Source organism: Bufo gargarizans, chromosome 2, assembly GCF_014858855.1.
Source record: "Bufo gargarizans isolate SCDJY-AF-19 chromosome 2, ASM1485885v1, whole genome shotgun sequence".
In the NCBI taxonomy this organism is placed as follows: domain Eukaryota; kingdom Metazoa; phylum Chordata; class Amphibia; order Anura; family Bufonidae; genus Bufo; species Bufo gargarizans.
Genome location: NC_058081.1, coordinates 338,942,115 through 338,968,215, shown reverse-complemented (window position 1 = coordinate 338,968,215; position 26,101 = coordinate 338,942,115). Strand labels below are relative to the sequence as shown.

The window sequence follows — 26,101 nt, the reverse complement described above, 5'->3', positions numbered from 1 at the left end:
AAGACGCCTGAACGCTTCAGGCTAAGGTGGACAGGGAAGACGCCTGAACGCTTCAGTCTAAGGTGGACAGGGAAGACACCTAAACGCTTCAGGCTAAGATGGACAGAGAAGACACCTGAACGCTTCAGGCTAAGATGGACAGAGAAGACACCTGAACGCTTCAGGCTAAGAAGGACAGAGAAGACACCTGAACGCTTCAGGTTAAGACGGACATAAACATCACCTGAACGCCTCAGGTGAGGTAGGACACAGTGCTAGCGGGTGGAACTGCGGAAATGCGGAGTGCAGCACTGAAATACCTACCTGAAAAGACCCTCAAGCCTAAGAATTCCCTCGGCTGACTGGCAGGGACCTTCAGAAGAGCCTGTGGGAATTTTTTTTTTTTTTTTTTTTAGCAAAAGGCGTATGAACCCAGCCCAATACCTAAACCTGAGATGTCAGGAGGTCAAGAACACGGTACGGCGGAGACCACGAACGCTACGGAAACCTGAGAAAAGGACACAAATGTAAGGATTTGACTTGAGTGAGACCAGGGGCTTGCTGGACTCGGAGGAATGTGGAGCCTTGCGGCAAGGTATGGGCGCTGGGGACCAGCCGGAAGGTGTGAGGTGCGGAAGCAGCATGGGCCGGTACCACCCGTGATAGCCAGGATCAACAGTGCGCAGGATTGCGTCATGGTGAGCGGCTGGCAGGAGCATAAATGGGCTCCAGGACCCGCCGGTCAGTATCTGAGTGGGAACAGAACCGTGGATACCTGTGCCATGAACATGAGAGACCTGACAACATGATGGATGGCATTCATGATGTGAGGTGACTACAATATGCGCTGACAGTGTGGACAGTGAACCTGGTGTGACCAGAGTGGCACTCAGTTGATGCGTGGTACTGAAAATAAATGAATGTAATTAACTGCTTGTTAAAAGGGTGGTACGGATGGTACAGGGGATCCTGTGGGGCGTGTGGGAAAGTGAAGACCAGTTGGCGCAGTGCTGCCCCACACCCAGACACAGTGTGGGGCATGAAGATGCGATGCCGGGGGGGAGGAACTGCGTAGACGGTGCATGCTGAGGTGCGGGCCCCCCCCAGTGGAGGCGGGCGCACTATGCGTGATGACAGCTGTGGGGTTCCGGGATGCAGGCGGCGAACATGCGCGCGTCCTCTCGCGAGAGGACGGACGCGCAGCGCAGGAGCAGAGGACCGGCCTGCGGTGGAGGGAGCGCAGATGCTCGGGCACCAGGAGGGGGTAAGGAGGATCGGACGTGAGGGAGGACGAGGGGAGAGTCGAGGGGCGCATGGGGTGGCGTGCGCCACAACTTACCTGAGAGGCGCGATTACCGGAAGTGACGTAAGCCGCCGAGGAGTTCGCGATGACGAGCGTGGCGAGGAGAGTCCAGGCGTGGGGTTTAAGAGGAGTGACCTGGCATTTTCCCTGCAGTTTATAGGCTTCTTTATAAAACTTCAAAAACAAGAGAAAAGAGAAAAACCCATGTACAAAATTGATTCCAAAAACACAGAAAAAACACCATAAAAATGCAAGAAACTAATAGGGAAGGGGGATTTATCATGAGGGGAATATTTGAAGTCAGTTTTGCTTGAGTCTGTGTTGGAGTACTTTGTGCCACATTTATCAAAGTCACAGGTTGTTTGATAAATTTGGCTTGTCCTTAAACCTAAATCTTCTGTCTAGAAAAGCTATTCCAGTTTTCCTTCTCCACCCTCCTCCTGGAGTGAGGCTGCAACTTGTTTGCAACTTTTTAAAAAAAAGTTGCAATGATAAATCTGGAGTGAAACTCATTAACATAGCTAACCACAACCACTTTTCCACCAATTTTACAAAACTGGAGTGAGTGGTGTACAAATGCAAAAAAGTGAGTTTAAAAAGTCGCAAATTTATGCACAATTGTATACATTTTGCACAAGCGAGTGCAAAAAAGTAGCAAAAGCCCTAATTTGCCACTTTGTGATGTCAAAATTCTGGAGTGAAGGTACAGTATGATAAATCAGGACCATGGTGTTTACATGTGCTTTAAATGACAGGAAAAACTGTATGTAAAAGAGGCCTAAGGAGTTCCTCCTTAAAGGGGTTGTCTGGGTTCAGAGCTGAACCCGGACATACCTCTATTTTCACCCCGGCAGCCCCCCTGACTTGTGCATCGGAGCAGTTCATGCTCTGATGCTCTCCTTTGCCCTGCGCTAAATCGCGCAGGGCAAAGGTATTTTTTGGAGATCCAGTGGCGTACCGGGGCTCTCCATGGGGCTGCCAGGAAGCCTGGCCCTGATTCCTGCAGGAAGTTTCCAACCGGCAGTGTGTTATGATAAACAAAAGAGCCCTTGCCCTGCGCGATCTAGCACAGGGCAAGGGAGCGCATCGGAGCATAAGATGCTCCGATGCTAGCCTCAGGGGGGCTGCCCGGGTGAAAATAAGGGTATGTCCGGGTTCAGCTCTGAATTACAGGCACAATTAAAATAGTGAGATTGCCAGCTATAGACCCTGCAGGAAGAGACTTCTGCTACACCATACACTTTGCACTCTACAGGCTCTGCCTCGCACCCATACAAACACAACATTGCAGGCCCCTCCAACTACCATAAGGCAAGAGCCCTAACATCAGGGTATGCCCCGAGGGAAGAAAGGATGCACCCTCCCTTCACTGCACAGCCCTGGGAAGCAACGGTGTGAGGAAAGCCACTATGATTGACAGTAACAGCCAAGCCTTTACCCCTCCCATCCTCCTCTCTGGATGCTCCTGGGCTTGCTGTACATGTGGTTAGGGTTAAAGGGAGTTTGTCACCTCCATATGGCCATATACAGCGCTTACCCTATGGTACACCTATACATGAATGTTATGGTACCTTTGTCTTTGTCTTTAGACTTGCAGATGCTGGAAAAACGAACTTTGATTGATATACAAATGAGCACTCGCGAGTGCCCAGGGGCGGCATTCACTGTGTTGGTGCCCAGACTGCCCTTCCTTTTTTTATTGTTCCCCCGCCCCAGCCTCTGCATATGCCCGACCCCCTATTCCTTTGCATCATCCTAAGGTCCGGCCGAGATCCCGAGATTAGGATGACGCAAGGTAATAGGAGGGCGGGCATATGCAGAGGCTGGGGTCGGGGAACAATGAAAAAGGGCAGGGCAGCCTGGGCACCAACACAGTGAACGCCGCCCCTGGGCACTTACGAGTGCTCATTTGCATATCAATCAAAGTTCGATTTTCCAGCTTCTGCAGGTCTAAAGACAAAGACAAAGGTACCATAACATTTATGTATAGGTGTGCTACAGAGCCATGTAAGCACTGTATATGGCCATATGGAGGTGACAGACTCCATTTAATTGCTTCTTGCGCCCGCCACACTTCTGAGACAGACTGGACATTCAATAAATGACTGCAGCCCATAGTTGGAAACTGCAGAAATATAGAGAAAGGATTTGCATGCCTTTGATTACTTGGGAAGATTGCATATTATATCTAGAAAGAGACTTAGAGGGAAATATTATACTGCCTACCCCTTATAGAGAGCCTTCTGGAAAATGTATGCCCCATGAAAAACCTGAAAACTGTGCCCATTGCTTATATCTGTACTGCAATCCTCATCACCTGTTCAGTAAAAAGAGACTTTGTTTATTATAACCAATCGAGTCTAATGATTGGATCTGCCGGCCCTGAACCTGTTCTTCTGGTTTGCACCCCGCTACCCATCCAACACCAAGCCACCACCACCAGGCAAAAGCCCTAATCACAGAGTGTGCACGGAGAGGAAAAAATGGTGCATCCCTTCATTACCTGCCTGTATGGCCTGGGAGAGCTGGGATGAGCCACTGTGAGGACTACGACCACCTTCATCGCCTCAACCACCACTTCCATCCTCTCCACTCCCCGAGCCTCTGCCCTGAAGCCTAAGGTTCTAAACTGCTAGGCAAATGTAGTTTTACAAATTTTACAAAATATATTTACTTATATACAGATTTATTTAAAAAATGTATACGATAACAAAGAACATGCTCTGCACACAATAGCAAACCCTAGGAAAGAAAATGATGCATTCTATGGAGCTTTATACCTGTAGACACATAATATCTCAAGGGAGAAAAAAACTACATGAAGTCTAGCACAGAGAAGCACACAGGATTTTGACTCCCAATGAGATAAATTTTAATATCATGTCTCTGATATATAGATGATCATTTGTTTCTGCTGCTTTTCCCTAAAGAGATAATTAACCATATCTTTACATAACTACAAAGGAAAACACCAGACAAGCATCAACTCCATATGACTGGTTAATGACAGTGAGTAATAAGCCAGGGCCACTCCATACATCATGTCATTTGCAATTTATTATGTTGTCTATTATCTGGCATCAGGGAGGGAAAGGAATAAATAGATATATTACATGTAATGGATTGTCCACAGTGGAGGACAGAAAACAAGACTACATTATGTTAGTTTACATTTGAGAAGTCACCACACTATAAATTCACCTATGGCATAACTGTAACGTATGATGAGTATCTCTACAATACTGTACGCCTCTGGATTTCCTCCATTTCCTCTCTTTTTAAATAACATTTTTGTAGTTTTCTCATTTGTATCCACAAAATTTAAATTTCTCTTGAGCAAACATTATTAAAATGCTTGAATAACCCCCCCCCCCCCCCCCCCCCGAAAGTAAATTTCACAAGAAAGTAGGGTTATTTTACTCTATTTAAGTTTTTTTGTGTAATTTGTTTTTTATTTTTCTATTGCAAAAATTCTCTAAAAATAATAATATTATTTAATGATAATAATATTTGCATATCAGGAAATAATTAAAGTAGCATTCCTACCATAATAATAAGGTTTTATATTACTAAACATTGTGAAAAAATATCAGGTAGGCCATTGAAATGATCAAATGTGTAGCATTTTTTTAGTACCCCCCCCCCCCCAAATACTTCTCATCCTACCAGTGATTGTACATTGTTTCCCTTAGTTCTATGCAGTTTCAGGCAGTACCAGCATGCACAGTATCTCACCATTATTTGCATAGCAGAGTACAAAAGAGGATGCACAGCAGAGTGATGAAATGCCCATACATGCACCCTATTTTTTTTTTTATTTTTTTTTTGGGGGGGGGGGGGGTTAGCAGTGCTGTTATCACACGAAAACCTCCTCTTTATGCAGCCTGGTCTGTGACAAACATGTCCACCATTGCTTGATCCACATGCGTGCTGACAGTCATTAATATGCACATCACACCTCTGAAATGCATTGTACAGTCTTGCATTTGAAATAAGTTCATATCACAGTTTAGCTTCCCGTTCTTCTGATCTGTCAGAAGAAGAGAATAAAAAACAGGATCCTGTAAAAAAAAAACGGATCTTGTTGCATCAGTTATGCATAGGATTGCATAGGATATTCGTTTTTTTGCAGGATCCTGTAAAAAAAAAAAAAAAAAAGGATCCTGTTGCATCAGTTGTCATTAGTGTTGATGGCGAATATTCTAATCGTGAATTTTTATCGCGAATATTGGCACTTCGAGAATTCGCGAAGATGTAGAATATAGTGCTATATATTCGTAATCACGAATATTCTAGATTTTTTTTCATCAGTAACTTCCCTTCTTACTTGTGGGCCAATGATAAGGCTGCAATGTATTTGTCAGAGCTTAGCAACATCCCTAGCAACCAATAGGAAAGTTGTCTACCCCTTTACTATATAAGAACCTCCCCAGCAGCCATTTTCTGCAGTTTTTCTGCAGTTCTGAGAGAGAGCAGTGTCATTGCTGTGCTCTGTGCTTTCATCTGGATCCTATTCCTTATCCAATTACATTAGAGAGATAGTTAGATAGCTTATATATAATACAGATAGTTAGTGGGAGATAGTCAGTGTAGGTTAGATAGTGATATAGTGTAGCTGATTCCAGTGCAAGGTGTTAGGTAGTGTGATAGGAATTACAGTTTCTCTGCTGTCCATACATACATGCTACAGACATAGTGCTGTGATGTCACAACAATACTAAGTGCACCAATCAGTAATATCTACTCAGACTTGATAAAATGTGAAGCTGCATGTATTGCTCAAAAAATATGCGCATCATTAGTGCAGATTTGCGCAATCGTGAAAATAATGACTGGAGATCACAAATTCTAAAATTCGCAAATTTATTGTGAATATTATGCAAAAAATCCATTTTTTTTATACAGGGAAAAAAGTACTGCATGCAGGAAATTGCTCAAACGGGTGACAACTGATGCAACACCATCAGTTTTTTTACAGGATCCTGTTTTTTTTTCCTCTCTCTTCTTCTGATGGATCAGAAGAACGGAATGCTATGCTAAACGTTGAAGTGAATGCACCCTTAACACTAAGTAGCAGAGGATATCTCACAGGTTTACCTGTAGCTACAGGATCGCAGATCCACACACAATGCTTTACTGAGCTGTGCTTGCCACACAGCTCTGATGAGAAGATATAGTTACTGCCTGCATTTCCTCACTTTTCTAGGATTCCACACTGTGAAGCACCTCCAGTGCTTTTTTAATTTGCATACACACATAATATGGGGATCTGAGGCCAGTGCTTCATATGACACACATGCTTAATATCATTGCACCACCGAGATCCTCTGTAGCACTGCTTAACATGCGATCCTTCTTGGATCCTGCTCACAGCTAGGTAAATTCACTTGTGTCATAGTCCTAAGTAGGTGCCATGACCTGTGCCTGGACATCAACAGGTGTTCAGAAGTGTATGACTGCAGGTGGTATCAGGAAGCTGATTCATGCAAAGCCAGTAAGCCACCACTCCATATGTATTGTGACAGTAGGCTTTGCATTTAAAGAGGTTCTCTGGTAATGATATAAAAATGGCCTCCAGCAACCTATTCTAGAATGTGATAGGACGGTTGTCTCCTTATTGAGTTAGGAGGGTGCACATCGCCACTGGGCTTTACTTTAAATTGCTGAGCTTTGCTGCTAGGCTACTCAGCCTGATGGCGCATCGCATACACAATCACTCCATTACTATATTGTAAAAGAATAGATCTCCAATAGATGGTAATGATGCGATCCTCTGTGTGATATGCCATCAGGCTGAGCATCCTGACAGGAACAGGGAGGAGAGATGCGATCCTATTCCTCATTCCTGTCAGACAGCTAAGGGTACTTTCACACTAGCGTTATTCTTTTCCGGCATAGAGTCCCGTCCTAGGGGCTCAATACTGGAAAAGAACTGATCAGTTTTATCCTAATGCATTCTGAATGGAGAGCAATCCATTCAGGGTGCATCAGGATGTCTTCAGTTCAGTCTTTTTGCCTTTTCAGGACGCAGCATGCTGCTGTTTTATCTCCGTCCAAAATTCCGGAACACTTGCTGGAATGCCGGATCTGGCATTTTTCCCTATTGAAATGCATTAATGCCGGATCCGGCCCAAATCTTCCGGCAAAACGGATCCGGCATTGCGGTCTGCGCAAGCTCAGACCGCTAAAAAAGTGAAAAAAATAAATGCCGGATCCGTTTTTCCAGATGACACTGAAGAGACGGATCTGGCATTTCAATGCATTTGTCATAAGGATCAGTCTGACAAATGCCATCAGTTTGCATAAGTTTTGACGGATCCGGCAGGCAGTTCCGGTGACGGAAATGCCTGCCGGAATCCTCTGCCACAAGTGTGAAAGTACCCTGGCAGCATATCACACACAGGATTGCATCATTACCATCTATTGTAGATTTATTGTTTTACAATATAGTAATGGAATGATTACGCATGAGATGCACCATCAGGCTGAGCAGTCTGACAGCAAATCTCAGCAATGTAAAGTGAAGGCAGATGATGGTGGCACCAAAATACTGCGTAGGGTGGCCCTGCCCCCCATCCCCATAAGCAGCTCTACAAGTGGAGGCAAACAGTCCTAGTCACTTTCTAGGACAGGTTGCAGGAGGCCATTTTTATATAATTCCCAGAGAACCCCTTCAAAGTAAGCAAAGGTATAAATAGGACACTGCACGAATAGGGACCAGAAGGAAATAAATTATGCCGAAAGAACACTACAGCATCAGGAAAAGGAACCCAAAAACATGGAAAAAACAAAGGGCAGAGTCCTGGCGAAGGATCCTGAGCTAGGCAGGTTACATAGAGAATAGGTGATTCACAGTAATATAAGCGTGTGACTGTGGGAGATTGCTAAATGTGAAAGGCTACTGCTGGATATACTCACAGCTCATCATGGGACATTTCTAATACAAATGTGGCATGAATCTGGCAGAATTTGCACCGGAAAACTGGCGTACATGCTTTGCACCACACCAACAAGTGTTTTAGACTTTTTGCATGGCTTTTTGAAAAAAGGTGTGTCCTACTAGAAAGGGGGAGTGGCTTAAGATGCAACAATATGTGTCAAAAATATGGTAAAAGTTTGGCACTAAATTCTAGGCGTAAGTAAGCCAAGTAATAAACTCATAAACTTAGGCTAGACAGTCTAAACGTGCGGCACCAAATGTATCATCCAGCATCAGCCATTGTGATGAATCTGGCACATTCTGAGACCGTCTAGTGTAAGTTTACACTGCCCTCCAGCTGCTGATTGAGTGTTTGCTATATGCACAGTAATATAGAGAAATCTGATAATCAATATGTGAAAGGCGGTAATAGCCAACATCATGAATATCATCGGACTCCTTATTGCACTGGACTCCTTACTGGCTGCAAGCTGCAGAGTTTAACCTAAGTGAAATGAGCGGATCTGTCACTTAACTATGATGTCTCAGACGGTCACAAGAGGGACCTGATGGATTCTCTTTTAGGAATCTTTTTTTTTAAAAGAAATTAGGTTTAATGTTGTCTTGATACGTAAACAAACTGTAAAATGACGTCTGTAGAACTGTGTGCAGATATACTTTAAATTAAAATACAGAATGGCAAGCTGACTGTACAGTATCTGGGTAATAGTGAACACTAAATTATGAAGCTAAGTCTCTTATCTGTACCCGAGTGACAAGAACCATAAAACATTAAAGAGGAAACTCTCATGTCCTATAAACAGAGGTATTTCTTTCATCTTTTCTGCAAGGCTGATGGAACACAGCGCATTTCATCTTATCAATGCTAGGTAACCAAGTACTATTCAATAAACAAGCTTCATGTTTAATTATGGCTTTCTCTTATCTAATTTCCTAAAGAAATTCAGAATAATTGAAGCATTAAAAGAATTAAAATAATTTAATATGTAACCTTTTAAAATTGTAGCAAATTTGAATTAAAAATAAACGTTAAAATAATATACAATTAAATAATTGATTAACCCACAGATGTCTAGGCCCTCTAATGCAAGGTGCACAAAGCACAGACTTGGACTTTAAATCCATACCACAAACATTTTATGGAGCCACGTCACAGTGCAGCATGTTTGACTGCCTACAGCTTCTACCTACTCCATTGTTGTAAATCGGATACAGTAGTCCTGCGTTATTGAGTTGAGGGGTCCTAAAAGACACAGATCATCTCTAACTGTATCATGTCACAATATCTAGGCATTTCCCCTACAGTCTGCTTGCTCTAGCTACAGAGATATACAGTTTTACTACCCACAAAATTTCTATTGAGAGCAAGATCAAACCATCCAACCAGATGATCTTCTGAGGAGCTAAGGCACATGATAATCGACCCTTACACAAAGACCCATCAGATAGTAATCTCATCTGGAGCATTTTCTTGCCCCTAGGGTCTATAGTTTTGTGGCCAGAGGGTGGGTCTTCACCATTATTTAGTTTGGTAGGCGAAAGGAACACCAGTCAGACAATGTTTCTAAGATTTTGCAAGACAGTCGTTAAGAAAAAAATCTATAATATTAAGAATAAAGAACAAAAATTGATAGTTTCAAAAAAGTCTCAAATGGGCACAAAGCCACCATATTTTAGGGTCCCACAATACCTCTGAGGTTCTTCTGAACTGAGCATTTAACCCTATGGTGATCTCAGTTTGGTGCTGTAAAACTATGTGGAGTCCAGGAGTTGTGGTCAAAATACGTTACTTAAAGGGAACCTGTCACCAGTTTTATGGTGTCCTAACTAAGGGCAACATAAATAAGTGACTGATTCTCTTAGCAAGATGCTGGGTCACTTTCTTTAATTGACCCAGTCAATCTGCCAACATCTTGTATTGAAAAGCTCCAGCTAATAATGATGAGTCCTGAATATTCATGAGCTCCTGACTCTTCCTGCATACCTGCTGCTGAATGACAGTTATTTTCCATATGAATCAGCAGCAGGTGGGCAAGGGAGTGGCTATAGCTCTGAATTAAATATACGCTGGACTCACTGACATCACGCTGGACTCAAATCAGCTCATTAGCATGCGGCATGTGGTATCTTTGTGTGTATATTATGAGGTAACCATCTGTCACACCAGTAAGTGAATACATCTAAGGTACTTTTTAGTAGTTAATGATTGTATCTAATTAGTTAGATTATAATCAAATATCCACATGACAGCCACATAACAGTCAACTGAACCTGACATCAAATTTCATGGACAAGCAACTTTTGGATATAGCTTTACCATGTCCTGCATCGGTATTATCGAGGGATACATTAGTGAGGCAGAATTTAGATTGTCTTAATAAAATGTTTTTTTTATTTTTATGAATGAGCCCCAGTTAGTAGGTGGTCTCTCTCTTTATCTTTTAGACATTAGTACAAGTGCATTGGCCTTTCTTACTATTTTCTAGTTTGGTCCAGTTCAGTTTATGAGACTAGTGCTTGTTAACAACTACATATGAAGCAATACTACTTTCAAAGCAGCCCGTCATAAAAATTGAGAATCTGGGACAAGTTTACTCTTGTGTTACGAAAGACTTGGCTCATAGAGCAGAAATCATTATATTTTTCTTCTTTCGAGCCTCTTTCCTCCTACTGTGTTCTTCTATTTTCTCCTTTGCTCATACTGACGAGTCCAGGGACTTTAAACATGGCACTCTCATAGGATGTCAGACAGTTTGTAAAATGTCTGATCTGTTTGACCTGTGCCAGTCAACTGTAAGTGCTATTAATGGAATGTGACAGCATCTAGGAGCAAGACTAGTGCAGACACAAAGTGGTTGACCACAGAAACTGACTAGGGATTCAAAGTGCTGAAGCACGGGGCAAGGAAAAATCACTGATCAATACCAAACTGTCTTTGGAAGTGATGAGTACAAAAACTGTGTGTGAGGAACTTCATGAAATGGATTTCTATGGTTAAGGCAAGCACACAAGATCACCTTGCACAATGCCAGGCATCGACTGTAGTGGTATAAACCGTGCTACCTGTCAAACCACACCGCCTGTCAATTACTTAGATGCCACAGTCACTATTGACCGCAGTAGCTAAGGGGTTTGATGAACTGGAATGAATTTAGCTCTAAACCTAGTCTTTGCAGCAGACTGTCATCTGGGTGTTACAGCTGACACAGATGTAGCTCCAGAGCCTGTGCCATGACGATTCTCTTCTTAGTGGCTGCAGATTTTCAGAATGTTATATTTGAATACTATTTCTATGCAGGAGATTTGAAGCTCTGACTGCTAAAAAGATACATTAGGACATTAGCCAGAACAGAATTTTGTACCTATTTAGATGAATATAACAATATGGAGTCTATAGGTGGACATTCAGATGAAAGACTTTTTCCAGGATACTGAGGCAAATAAATTGACAACTAGGTTGATTGGACAGTGCAAAGTGTAGGAACACATGCCATTGACAGTGCAAACACCCATTTTAATTAAGCATTACATTTCCAAGAGGAATATGGGGTGTAATCTGTTTCCCAAATTTGTACATTGTCAGGAGCACTTTAGCATCATAAGTGGATTGTATTTTACATATTTATGCAGTTATATATTGTTTTTGTAGAGCAGTTTAAAAGTAAATACCTCCTACATCATGTGCATCATCCATATCTGAAGACCTCTGGGAGACCTTGTTATTGGAAATCTTTATATATGATTCAATTTCATGACATAACTCTTCTTGAGTTTTTAACTCCATTTCTTCATCACCTATGAGCTACAGAGGGAGACAAAGATATTAGATTTAAAAAGTATTTAAAGAGGGCCTGTCACCTCTCATGACATGTCGTTCTTAGCAACAATTTGCATTCCACTTGCAAAAAAAACCTGGAGCATCTTTTTGACTCTATGTTTCTCTGTTACTCTTTCTAGTTTATAAATGAATTGCCTGCAGGTCCAGCTGGGTGTTGCCAGTTTGGGGGGAAGGGGGTATCCCTGCACAGTCTGACTTTGTCCAATCAGTGCTGCCAGCGTCAGACTGTGCAGGGGGCACCCAGTTGCACCTGCTGGCAATTCATAAATGTCTAGAAGAAATAACAGAGGAGTGGCATACCATACATCGCGGGTGACGCTAGGGAGTCCCCATCGCAGCCTGCTATTGGCTGCTCCTCCTGTCGCCAGATGTTTTGATCCACGCAACGGGATAATGCAGCTGTGGCCATGAGGGTATCAGGAGCAATGCGGGTGCCGGCGAGCAGGGTAAGTATAACCTATATGAGGGGCCCGGGCATTAGGGTCATTATAGGGGTGGATAACCCTTTGAATCTAATGTGTATGGCCACATTTAGACACTATGTGATAAAGGTTTGTGGCTTTAAGCTATATTTAGATGGCCCCACTGAGCAGGAAATTATCGGGATGGGACCGTTCCTTCCAGATAATTGCCTGCTTGTCAGTGGAAGTGAAGAGCTGCATTTAGGGTACTTTCACACTTGCGTTTTTCTTTTCCGGCATAGAGTTCCGTCACAGGGGCTCCTACCGGAAAATAACTGATCAGGCATATCCCCATGCATTCTGAATGGAGAGTAATCCGTTCAGTTTGCATCAGGATGTCTTCAGTTCAGTCGTTTTGACTGATCAGGCAAAAGAGAAAACCGTAGCATGCTACGGTTTTATCTCCGGCAAAAAAAACTGAAGAATTGCCTGAATGCCGGATCCGGCATTTTTTTCCATAGGAATGTATTAGTGCCAAAATACCGGAATGCCGGATCCGTCCTTCCGGTCTTCCAGACCTTTAAAAATGAAAAAAAAAAAAAAAGGATCCGTTTTGCCTGATGACACCGGAAAAACGGATACGGTATTGCAATGCATTTTTCTGACTGATCAGGCATTTTTCAGACTGATCAGGATCCTGATCAGTCTGAAAAATGCCTGATCAGTCAGAAAAAAATGACATCCGTTTGCATACAGTTTGCCTGCCGGAATCAAACAACGCAAGTGTGAAAGTACCCTTACATGCATCAATCACCTCCACAGTATGGGGATGAATGATCACTACTGCTATCGCTCATCCTCATACAGCTGCATTATTTCTCAACAGCAGACTACTGTTCATACAGGAAGATCTGCAGTACAGGAACAAAAATTTTGATGTCCACATGAAAGATCAGTTCTCCTGATGAACAAGTATGTTGCTAGTTCATTGGGTGATCTGCAACACCTTTACATGGGTCGATTATCTGGAACAAATGTTCGTACAACTGTTCGTTCCTGATAACCGGCCTGTAAATCTGGTCATGTAAATCCAGCATTAGTTTATGGTATTAGTTTGTTGTAAATATCCAGTAAAGAAGGGGTGGCTGACAGCCAAAAAAATCCTTCAGTATCATACAGCATGTCCAGCATTAGACATGAATACATGTAGTTCACTGCACGCTTACCTTGTCCATACAGTAAGTGTAAGGAAATTATAGTGTCATGGTAGCTGCAGTCCCTGAGGTCGGTGTATCTCATACTGAACTGACTATGGTATATGTAAATGAACAGTACTATCCTGGTAGCCAAGGTCCCTGAGTTCTGCCTTCAGTTACCAAGTTACTGAAATGGTTGTTACTACTTTATAAGGCTTTTTCCACAATCAGCATTAATCATCTCCCATCTGTAGGAGGAGGAATCTGTACAGAATGGCAGTCACGCATGCGCTCTAATACTGTATAACACTTTATAAGCTGTGGTGTACCTTCAATGGAGGCAGATCATGCGACTCCTAAGGAGACTGCTGAAAGTGGGCAACAACGCTGAACTCCTTCTTTTTGCAACATGAAAACACTGCATTTTCATGGAGCTGCCATAGGGGGAGCTCATGGTAAAGAGATTATTACAGCTTCTATTGCAGTCAATGGCACCTGTATAAATTCCTATGCACTGAGCTCCCCCTAGCGGTAGCTGAACGCAGCCAGTTTTGTGATATACTACCTGAAGGGAAGCAGTGATTTAGAGCTGTATGGAGGAGATTTATAGATGTATTTATGCCAGTTATCTGGCATTTATATTCATAGTGACAGGTTCTATTTAAGGGTCCATTCACACGTCAGTAAGTGTTTTGCGGATCCGCAAAACACTGACACTGGCCATATGCACATGGCTGGCACTATAAAAGAAATTGCCTATTCTTGTTTGCTATTGCAGACAAGAATAAGACATGTTCTATTTTTTTGCAGAACCGCGGAACGGAAGTTCAGGGCTGCGGAACGGAAGTGCGGATGCAGACAGCACACTGAGTGCTGTCCGCATCTTTTCCGGTCCCATTGAAAATGAACGGGTCCACACCCGTTACGCATAATTGCGGAACGGATCCGGAACATTCATACGGACGTCTGAATGTAGCCTAAAGGAAAGAAAATGAAAATATATAAAAAATCTGAGACCTAAGAGCTGTATTACACCAGCCGAGGGTCAGCCAGATCACCATTAACAAGTGTTCGAAGCAACGTTCTTTAGCGTTGATCTGTAAAGGTGCTGCCGTTCGTTGGGTGATCACATCTATTATGAATTGAAAAAAAATATAAATTTGCTGGAGGCAGATCATGCTGTCTAATCACACTCTGTTCCTGGCAAATAATCACTGTATATGGGGATAAGTGATGGCATTAGTGATCACTCCTTCCCATACTGTGGAGGATATAGCTGCATGTAAATGTCTCCTCCACTGATGTGCAGGCAATTGTCGGGAAGGAACGCTTCCATCTAGTAGTTTTAGAAAGTGCTTCAGCTTCAAGTTTGAACAAATATAGAGCAATATTGATGGCTGTTGCCACCATGGGTAATGGTTTACATATGGTATTATTTTGTGATATTCTCATTGTCCCTGCCCACATCGCTTATGAAGAAATGATTGATGGGAACAAACCAGTAGGAAAAAATACCAATAAAAGGAGGAAAATAAATGATATTAACCAAATGTTGAGTTCCTTGAAGCTATTCTATGTAGCAGACTCTACAAATAGCTCTTAGAAGCCTATAGCCTGGCCATGTTGTGGTGAATGGCACACTTATGCTGTATGTGCCTTCTAGGAGCTATTTGTACAATGGCTGCGATATAAAATATCTGCAAGGAACTTGACATATTGTTAATATGATTTATGGTACGACCATACAGTGTGGTTGTGATTAGTATTGATCAAGCACCAAAGTGCTCAGGTGCTCTGGTGCTCAGGTGCTCTACAGAGCACCCGAGCACAATGGAAGTCAATGGGAGAACCAGAGCATTAAACCAGGCACCCCCTGCTCTGAAGAGGGGAGAGTGTTTGGTTCACAGGAAAAGGTCAGAAAGTGATGGAAACACCACTGAAATGGTTTGGGAACAGAATGGGGAGGATGTCTGGAGGCATCTTGGACTCCCTGGTCACTGCGGCGAACGATGTTGTCCGAGTAGTACGCCACTTTTACAGACTGACAATAATATGCAAAAACACCAACGATAAAATCGATTTATGTAAAGTGCAAGTGCTGCCAAAAATTACAAGGAAGAGGCACTCCGATACAACCTGTATATCACATAAAGGAAGGCCTCATTCACATTGTGGTACAATTGTTGAGGTAGTGGGACTCCTACACTCCTAAAGTCTATGCACTAAGTAAAAGGGCTGCCAAAAATTACAAGGAACCGGCAGTTCAATAAACCCTTTATTACACATAAAAGAGGGCATCATACACACCCTTTGAAAAATTATGATTTATGGCCTGCAGGTTACCCTCTAAATTAGGAGCAAGGGCCTGCTGGTGACCCTCTAAATCATTAGGAGCGAGGGCCTGCTGCTGATCTGACCATCTAAAATATTTTGGGCGAGGGCCTGCTAGTGACCCTCTAAAACATTAGGCGTGAGGGTCTGCTGCTGAGCTGACCCTCTAAAACATTAGGGGCGAGGGCAGCCTAATAAGCATGTTGATATGATGGAGGAGGAGGACGAGAAAAGGAAGATTGAACCTTTTTCGTGGTGGAAGGGGTGCATGGGAATACAGTGTATTCAATACACCATAAAAGCCACGTTTAAAGTGCCTTTAAGTTCAGCCGCTTTCCTCTGGTGGAGTAGAGAAGTCAGGGGCAATCCAGGCCTTGTTCATTTTGAAAAGAGTTAACCTGTCAGCATTTTCAGTTGACAGGCGGATGTGCTTATCAGATATTATTCCCCCAGCAGCACTAAATACCCGCTCAGACAAAACGCTGGCTGCAGGGCAGGCCAGCACCTTCAAGGCGTAGAGGGCCAGTTCGTGCGACGTGCGCTTGGACACCCAATAGTTGTTAAGCACAGAGGGATCATTGAGGACGCTGACACAGTCTGCTACGTACTCCTTCACCAGCTTCCAAAACTTTTCCCTCCCAGTGACACTAGGCCGGTGAGGGTGCTGGCGGGGTGTCATGAAACTGTCCCAGGCCTTGAAGAGTGTTGCCCTTTCTCTGTTGGAACTGCTGTGTGTTCCCCTTGTCTCCCCTCCTCGGTTGCCCAAGGAACTACGTGCTATGCCACCAGCGTAGTCAGCTTGAAATTTTTGGAGCAATTTTTCTACAAGGACCTTCTGGTATTTCACCATTTTGCTCGTCTTCTCCACCACAGGAGTGAGAGAAGAGAAGTTCTCTTTGTAGCGGTGGTCGAGGAGGTTGAACAACCAGTAATCTGTGTTGGCGTATAAAGCGAGGGTCACGGGAAAGGTAGCATAACATAAAGTCAGCCATGTGTGTCAGAGTCCCAACAGACAAGACTTCACTGTCCTCATCAGGAGGATGACTCTCAATCTCCTCAACCTATCCTCGCTGAACAGATGGAATAAACCTGCTGTGGGTACTAACCTCTGTAGTGGAGGCAACCATCTCCTGCTCCTCCTCCTCCTCATCATCATCATCCAATTTGCGCTGAGAAGACGAAATGAGGCTGGTCTGGCTATCACCCTGTGTACTTTCTTTCCCCATTTCCATCTCTTCCACATGCAAAGCGTCCGCCTTCATTGTGAGCAGCGAGGGTTTCAGTAGACACAAAAGTGGGATAGTTACGCTGATAATAGCAGCATCGCTGCTCACCATCTGTGTTGATTCCTCAAAGTTGCGTAAAACCTCACAGAGGTCAGACATCCATGCCCACTCGTCGCTTGTGAAGAGCGGAAGCTGACCGGAAAGGCAATGACCATGTTGCAGCTGGTATTCCACTTCTGCCCTCTGCTGCTCACAAAGCCTGGTCAACATGTGGAGCGTGGAGTTCCAGCGCATGCTCACGACGCACAACAGTCGGTGAGCTGGAAATTGCAAGCGCCGCTGCAGCGCTGCCAGACTGGCGGCAGCTGTAGATGACTTTCGGAAATGGGCACACACGCGGCACACCTTCACCAGTAGCTCAGGAAAAATTGGTGTAGGTTTTGAGAAACCGCTGAACCACTAAGTTGAAGATGTGGGTTAGGTATGGTATGTGTGTGAGCTTGCCGAGCTCCAAAGCCGCCACCAAGTTACGGCCATTATTAGACACCACCATGCCTGGTTGTAGGTTGAGTGGCGAGAGCCACAGCACAGTCTGGTCCCTTTTACCCTGCCACAGCTCTGCAGCGGTGTGCTGTTTGTCACCTAAGCAAATTAGTTTCAGCACGGCCTGTTGCCACTTCCCCACTGCAGTGCTACACTGCTTCCAGCTACTGACTGATGGCTGACTTGTGCTGCAAGATGAGAATTCAGAGGTGGAAGTGGAGGAGGAGGTGAAGGAGGAGAAGGGGGGTTGCAGCCACTAATGTAGGTGGTGGCGGAAATCCCGATGGAAGTAGGGCTCGCAATCCTTGGCGTTGGTAGCACCTGTGCCATCCCAGGGTACGACTCGCTCACGGCCTCCATAATGTTCACCCAGTGTGCCGTCAGGGAAATGTAGCATCCCTGGCCAAAAGCATTTGTCCATGTGTCGGTCGTTAAGTGGACCTTCCCAATAACTGCATTGGTCAGGGCACGGGTGATGTTACGGGACACATAATAACGAATCACAGCAGGTCACTAACAATTAGAAGTGCTTTCATTGCTGAATACATCGGAAAACATGTGGCAGTTTGTATGTATTTCCGATGTATTCAGCAATAAAAGCACTTCTAATTGATGGTGACCTGCTGTGATTCGTTATTATCTGAAATTGGGGTGGGAACCCTATACACAGTGAAACCCATGCAGAGTGCGACAAAGCTTTGAGAACCATGTTACGGGACACATGCTGGTGTAAGGCGGGGACGGTACACTGGGAAAAATAGTGGTGGCTGGGGACTAAGCAATGAGGGGCGGCCACCACCATCAGGCTGCCGAAGGCCTCAGTGTCCACAAGCCTAATTTTCCAGGGCAAGCAATTTGTAAAGGTGCGCATTTAGTGCTATGGTCTGTGGGTGTGTGGCTGGATATTTGCGCTTTCATTCAAAGGCTTGGGGTATGGACATCGGTACTCTTCGCTGGGATACAGAAGTGGATGTGCTAGATGATGGTTCTTGCGAAGGTCCAGGTACAGGGAGGTAGGCATCTGAGCCTGCGTCTTGGACAGGGGATTGGCCAGCACGTAACACAGGGGAAGAGGAGGCAGTGGTGTGACCCACAGACACTGATTGTGGATCATGCTGGTGGTGGTGAGGTTGCTAGTGTTCACGCCCCTGCTCATTTTGGTACGGCACAGGTTGCAAATGACAATTCTTTTATCGTCCGCACTTTCCTCAAAAAAAGGATATTGCCACAAGGGGGTGCTCCAAGGAACAGTTGCAAGCCTGTTTGGTGTGGCCCGCCTTCTACCTTTTGCCACCCCTCTGCCTAACCCAGCCTGTTGCGGTGCTGCGGATCCCTCCCCCTCTATACTGCTGTCCTCGCTCGGCTTGCCACCTTCCAAGGTTGGGTCAGTGATTTTATCCACCACCTCCTCTTCCACTTCCTCACTCTGGTCATCCTCCTGACTTGTTGACCTAACAACAGCCTCACTTATTGACAACTGTGTCTCATCCTCATCATTAACCTCTTGAGGCACTAATTGCCGTTGGCTTATTGGCAACTGTGTCTCATTATCATCATCCACCTCGTGAAACACTAATTGCAGTTTCCCACCATCATCTTCTTGTGACTGTGGATGCTCAAGAGTTTGAGCATCGGTGAAAATGATCTCCTCATGTCCCTCTTCAAGCGGGCTTGGCGACAGGCCCAAATCAAGGAATGGCGATGAAAAGAGCTCCTTGGAATATTCAAGTGTGGGATCACTTGTTTGGCAAGACTCTCCATGGTGGTAGGAAGGAGGATCAGGGTGAGGATTCTGTTGACCAGACTTTTGGCTACTGAGACTGGACTTTGTGGAAGACAGGGTGGTGCCTAACCAACTGGAAGCATTATCTGCTGCAATCCAACCAACCACCTGGTCGCACTGGTGTGACTTCGAGAGTGGTGTCCTGCGCCGCCCTGCAAACTGGGACATGATAGCTACTGAGGAAGAGGCAAGTGGCCTCGAAACGCGTCTAGAGGACTACGCATTTTCCACATCCAGTACTGGTCCGGACCTAAAGTACAGAAGAATTCTGTAGATAGAAAGGACATCTCTTGAAACGGCTATTTGCCAATATAGACGCCGGGTATAAGGACCTGCGTACCACATGATCTTACTTTTGCACCAGCTGAACTGATCACCTGATCTGTCCATCAGGATCACCTGACTTGGACACGCCCTCCAAGCAACGGAGCCGAGCGCTCCAAACACATCCATTCAGCATCTTGGTGATTACGTCTTACCTCTCACCTTTCCGTGCAGACACACGACCTAGCGATCCTGCCGATATACCAACGTTATACTGGAGATGTAGAGCAGGTAATGTCGCTGTCACCAGCGGGGAAAAAAAAAATTACACTGACTGTCAGATATTTAGGATGCACTAACGTTATACAGGAGATGTAGCGCAGGTAATGTCTCCTTTACCAGCAGCTAAGAAAAAATTACACTGAATGTCACAGATATTTGGGATGCGCAAATGTTATACAGGAGATGTAGCGCAGGTAATGTCGCTTTTAGCAGCGGCCAAACTATTGCGCTGAATGTCACAGATATTTAGAATGCGCAAATGTAACACAACAGATGTAGCAGTGGTTGCATCACTGTCACCAATTTAGTGAAGGTTGTGCTAATAATATATATTGCAGCCAGATAAAACAATAGTCCTTAAAACGACTTTTGGGTCTCTAACACCTTTCAAAACTAAACCCTGCCTAAAAAAAATTACTATTCCTGTCCCTACACTATCTGTCCCTTCTGCTGCAGCTCACCCTAAGACTGAGCCGAACCAAATGTAATCGGGTGCTATATAGCACCCGATGACGCATTCCGGCCAGCTAATCACTGTAATGCCAGTAACCAACATGGCTACAGCATTACAGTGAGTGCCAGTACTTCCCCGCATGTTTATTGGCTGAGTAGCAACCAAAAAACGTGCAGGGAGGAGACTCGAGCATTGCACTCGAGCACACGCAGTGCTCGAGTCAAAATGGTGTTCAGCCGAGCATGCTCGCCCAACGCATGCATATTCATGTATTTAGAGTGCTTTTTTTGTGCCCAATTGTTTATGGACAGTTTGAACTGTTGTGAAATTAGTATTCTGATTAACTTCAAATAGTGTCACTTGTGGTATACCGTACCGTATATTCTACTTTATAAAACGCACTTTCTCCCCCAAAAGTGTGTGTGCGGGGTGGGGTGGGGGATGGCAGTGTATCTTACAAAGCAAATATTAATGTGCACTTTCATTAGTTAAGCGCACATTAGTATGCAGGAGGTGCAGGGAACGGTGAATGTAGCGCTGCTAGCACTGTCTGTACTCACCGCTCCCTAGTCTTCTTTTGGGTGCCCACTGTGCTGTGTCAGGATATAGGGTATAGGGTCAGGGTGTAGTGCATGCAGGCATGCACTATAACCTGATACTGTGTGACATCAGTTCACAGTGCAGTGCCGTGCTGGCAGAAGACTAGGGAGCAGTGAGTGCAGGAATAGAATAGGAGAGGTAAGTTGTTTTATTTATTTTACTGTCTGATCTGAGGTCTGATAAAAATTTGGGGTCTGATTGGGGGGGTCTTATCTGGGGTCTGATAAAGATTAAGATTCCTATTGGGGGGGTCTGATCTGAGGTATGATAAAGCTTAGGGGTCTTATTTGGGGGTATGATGAAGATTGGCAGGGTCTGAACGATGTCTTATGAATATTGAGGGTCTGATTGGTGGTCTGATTTGGTAGTCTGATGAAGAGTGGGGGTCTGAAGAGGGCGTAAAAAAGGCAGTGCATCTTATAAAGTGAATACTAATGACAGCTTTTATTATGGAAGCGGTCATTAGTGTGCAGAAGTTGCGGTAAGCGGTCAGTCTAGCGCTGCTAGCGCTGGTTGTATTCACTGCTCCATGGTCTTCTTCTAGACACGCATTGTGCTGTGTCCTGATTGCATGTAGTGTCAGGATATCGTGCACCTAGGCCTGTACTATGACTTGATGTTGTGCGATGTCAGATCACAGTGCAGTGAAGTCAGAAGGCCAGGGAGCACTGAGTGCAGGAAGACTGTGCCATCTGGAGCAGGAGAGGTAAGTTGTTTTATTTATTTTACTGTCTGGTCTGAGGTCTGATGGGGATTGAAGGTCTGATTAGGGGGTGTAATCTGAGGTCTGATAAAGATTGCGAGTCTGATTGGGGGGTCTGATCTGAGGTCTGATGAAGATTGGGGGTCTGATCTGAGGACTGATTAAAATTGGGGGTCTGATCTGAGGACTGATTAAAATTGGGGGTCTGATTTGGAGGTCTAATGAAGATTGGAGGTATGATTGGGGGTCTAATCTGAGGTCTGATGAAAATTGGAGGTCTGATTTTTAGGGTCTGATAAAGATTGGGGGTTTGATTGAGGATCTAATCTGAGGTCTGATGAAGAATCAAAGTCTGATTTCGGGTTCTGATAAAGATTGGGGGTCTGATTGGGGACCTAATCTGAGGTCTGATAAAAAATATATTTATTTTTATCCTGTAAAACCTGCGTCTTATGATCAGGTGCGTCTCATAAAAAGAAAAATAGGATATGTTAAACATATATCGCAAGTAGCTACTCAACTGTATACCCCAATTGGTCAGCAGCCAAAAGCAGCAGGACATATTTCACTCGCGGTCAACCACACTTAAATTAGGTGCACTTATTACAACTTTGAAAGTGCCAGGACTATCTCAGAACCCTATTTTCTCATTGACATCTATTGGGAAATGACATGCTGCGGTTCCTAACCGAATCATGACCACATTTTCTCTTTTTATTATTATTTTTTCCTACTGGTTTCTACCAATCAATCATAGAAACAGGTGCATGGAGCTTTTTATGAGCATTTACACGTGGCAGATTTTGTTGCAGAAATTTCTGAGTTAAAAAATGTGTGTTTATTGGAGACAAGTGTAGTGTCCCACTAGGTAAATGTGGGCACTACACAAGGGTCAATTGGGCCACATTGTTCCCCTCCTTCTGTGGAACAAAGTCACTGTGTTTTATATAATGTTTTTATGTGTATTTTTCCTGTTATCTGTGTATCCGGCCTGTTAGGGTGTAGTTCCTCTTCCTAGACAGTAGAGGGAGCTAGGGAACCCCTAATATATATTTACTCAGGTCCTGTTCAGAGTCTGGAGTCAGAAGAGTTGGGAGTTTAGAGTGTATACTTTAGGGCTCTTTCACACCTGCGTTATTGTCTTCCGGCATAGAGTTCCGTCGTCGGGGCTCTATGCCGGAAGAATCCTGATCAGTTTTATCCTAATGCATTCTGAATGGAGTAAATTCCATTCAGGATGCATCAGGATGTCTTCAGTTCCGGAACGGAACGTTTTTTGGCCGGAGAAAATACCGCAGCATGCTGTGCTTTTTGTTCCGGCCAAAAATCCTGAAGAGTTGCCGCAAGGCCGGATACGGAATTAATGCCCATTGAAAGGCATTGATCCGGATCCGGCCTTAAGCTAAACGTTGTTTCGGCGCATTGCCGGATCCGATGTTTAGCTTTTTTAGAGTGGTTACCATGGCTGCCGGGACGCTAAAGTCCTGACAGCCATGGTAAAGTGTAGCGGGGAGCAGGGGAGCAGCATACTTACCGTCCGTGCGGCTCCCGGGGAGCTCCAGAGTGACGTCAGGGCGCCCCAGGTGTATGGATGACGTGATCGCATGGCACGTCATCCATGCGCATGGGGCGCTCTGACGTCACTCTGGAGCGTCCCGGGAGCCGCGCGGACTGTAAGTATACCGCTCCCCCGCTCCCCGCTTCTACTATGGCAACCAGGACTTTAATAGCGTCCTGGGTGCCATAGTAACACTGAAAGCATTTTTAAGACAGATCCGTCTTCAATTGCTTTCAGTACACTTGCGTTTTTCCGGATCCGGCGTGTAATTCCGGCAAGTGGAGTACACGCCGGATCCGGACAATGCAAGTGTGAAAGAGGCCTTAGCCACAGAGGAGCTGAAGGCCAACTACTGACATGCAGCTAGATAGCCCAGGCTCCTAGCTTGCTACCAGGAGAAGAGTTGCCTCCTGAGAAAAAACTAAGTTCCTACAAAGTACAGTGCAGAGCCAAATTGATTCCAGCCAAACCGATCTATTTAAAGCAAGGCGACATATACCTGAGGAAGTTTTCCCTAACCAAGGATAAAGCCAGCAATAGGGCATACGGGCCTTGGGATAAAGACAGACAGGATTCCGAGGAAAGTGCAGCCTGATCTGTAAGTGTTTAACCCTCTGAGTATCTTCCAAGAACATTGTGCCTGCCAATTGATGTAAAGCCTGCATGTTACTGCCTCTTACATATGGAACTTTGACCATAGACTGTATATAGTTAACTGTTTCAGTAAACAGAAGTTTTGGTTCACTGCAACGTGTGTTCCTCCATTATTACTCTAATAAATCGGTGTGCCACTGTTACCGGCACTGGCGTCATGAACTTAAAGTGATCTTGCCACCGGCACATTAAAAACCTGCAACACCCAGGGCACCTCACCTACCACCCGGCCTGGTCCCTATACACAGAGAGTGCCCCAGAAGATCCATGTGCCAGCCTCTCCATCACTGCTGTATGCCTGCCCAGGGTATATGAAAAAGTGTGAGTACCAAAGACACCCTCGGTTAGTAACTACCCCGGTGACCTCACCATCGCTCAAACCCTTCAGGGCTGCGTACTGCACAAGCACATAGGTTTCTGCAAACCCCTTTCAGATGAATGAAACAGATTTCAGACGTTTCTGCAAAAAAATCTGCTGCATGTGAATATACTCCTATAGAGTTCCAGTTTAACAATCTCTTTAAGGCCTCATGCACACGGCCGTTACGTGCATTGGGGACTGCAATTCCCGGTCCCCAGTGCACAGGCAACATCCGTGTTGATTCCACAGATGGATCCAGACCCATTAAACTTGAATGGATCCGTGGTCCATCCGTCCGCACTGCAAAAAAGTAGTGCATGCACTATATTTTTGTTGTGCGGAGGAACGGACAGAAACCCCATAGAAGCACTCTGATGCTTCCGTGGGGTTGAGTGCCTCCGTTCTGCACCGGTCCTTCCAGATTGCGGACCCATTCCATATTGCAAAGCCGCTGTTTGTGGACCATAATACGGGCCCGGCCGGACAACCGCCGTGTGCATTAGGCCTTATACAAAAATTAAAAAAATCTAAGTGACCAACAAAGATGTAGTCATTGTAAATGTCAACAGCATTAGAGCTTATGCACACGACTGTTTGTACTTTGCGGTCCACAAAAAATACAGATTACATCCGCATGACATCCGTGTTCAGCCATTTTTTTTGAGGATCCGTTGTAACAATGCCTATGCTTGTCCACAAAATGGACAAGAATAGGACATGTTCTATGTTTTTAAGGGAACGGCCATGAAGACAAACCGAAACGGAATGCACACAGAGTAATTTCCGTTTTTTTTGCAGACCCATTGAAGTGAATGGTTCTGCATACGGACCGCAAAAAACGGAACGGACACGGAAAGAAAATACATTTGTGTGCATGAGCCCTTATAGTTAAGAAATATTGGTAGTTACCTAGCATTGCAAACACTCAGCAAATCCTTCAACGATTAGTGACTGAAGCATGCATGGAAACAGAAATTGTTCGGGCCCCAAGCTAAGGGTATGTTCACGTGGCTTACATTTCACATGGGTGTTGGTGTGCATTCTGAAATCTGTGTGAACACCATGGCAAACTGATTCCAATGTGGCAATGTTGAATCAGCTCAAACACCATGCGCAAACTGTGGCTGGGTAACCACACATGGATTAGTCCCATTAAACGAGGCTAATCTGCAACATGACAAACTACAAATCCAAGACAAATCAGGGTCAATCCTTAAGCTGTGTGAGCATAACCTAACGGAAGCAAAGATGACTACTAGAGTTGAGCGAACCTGCCTTTTGTCAGGTTCGAGTTTGGGTTCGGGGTTTAAGTGAATTACATAATGGATTCCATTCTAACTGAATCCATCACGTAATTCAATGCCAGCATGCCGCATAATACAAGTGTATGGCCAGTTCCAAGGGTTCCGTTCTGCTGGCCATACACTTGTATTATGACGGCATGCCAGCATTGAATTACGCTATGGATTCCGTAAGAACAGAATCCATTACGTAATTCACTTAACCCCCGAACCTGAACTCGAATCTGCCAAAAGGCAGGCTCACTCATCTCTAATGACTACAGTACAAGCATGAGGGTTTTCAGTTAACAATAAGGAATCCATTGTTCCTTGAGCTGCTAGCAGGGGTGAACTGAGAACTTAAAGAGGACCTTTCACTAATATACAAACTCAAAACTAACTATA

At 44.6% G+C, this 26,101-nt stretch overlaps 1 protein-coding gene across 2 annotated transcripts in view; it reads right to left on the bottom strand.

The window, feature by feature from the left end:
• The window catches only part of LOC122925946, a 405,237-nt gene that overhangs the window by 171,352 nt on the left and 207,784 nt on the right, over positions 1-26,101 (bottom strand). For both annotated transcript variants that reach the window (XM_044277293.1, XM_044277294.1), the window contains exon 9: positions 11,892-12,024. In XM_044277293.1, the coding sequence (XP_044133228.1) occupies positions 11,892-12,024 (133 nt within the window). The remainder of the gene's footprint in view (positions 1-11,891; positions 12,025-26,101) is intronic.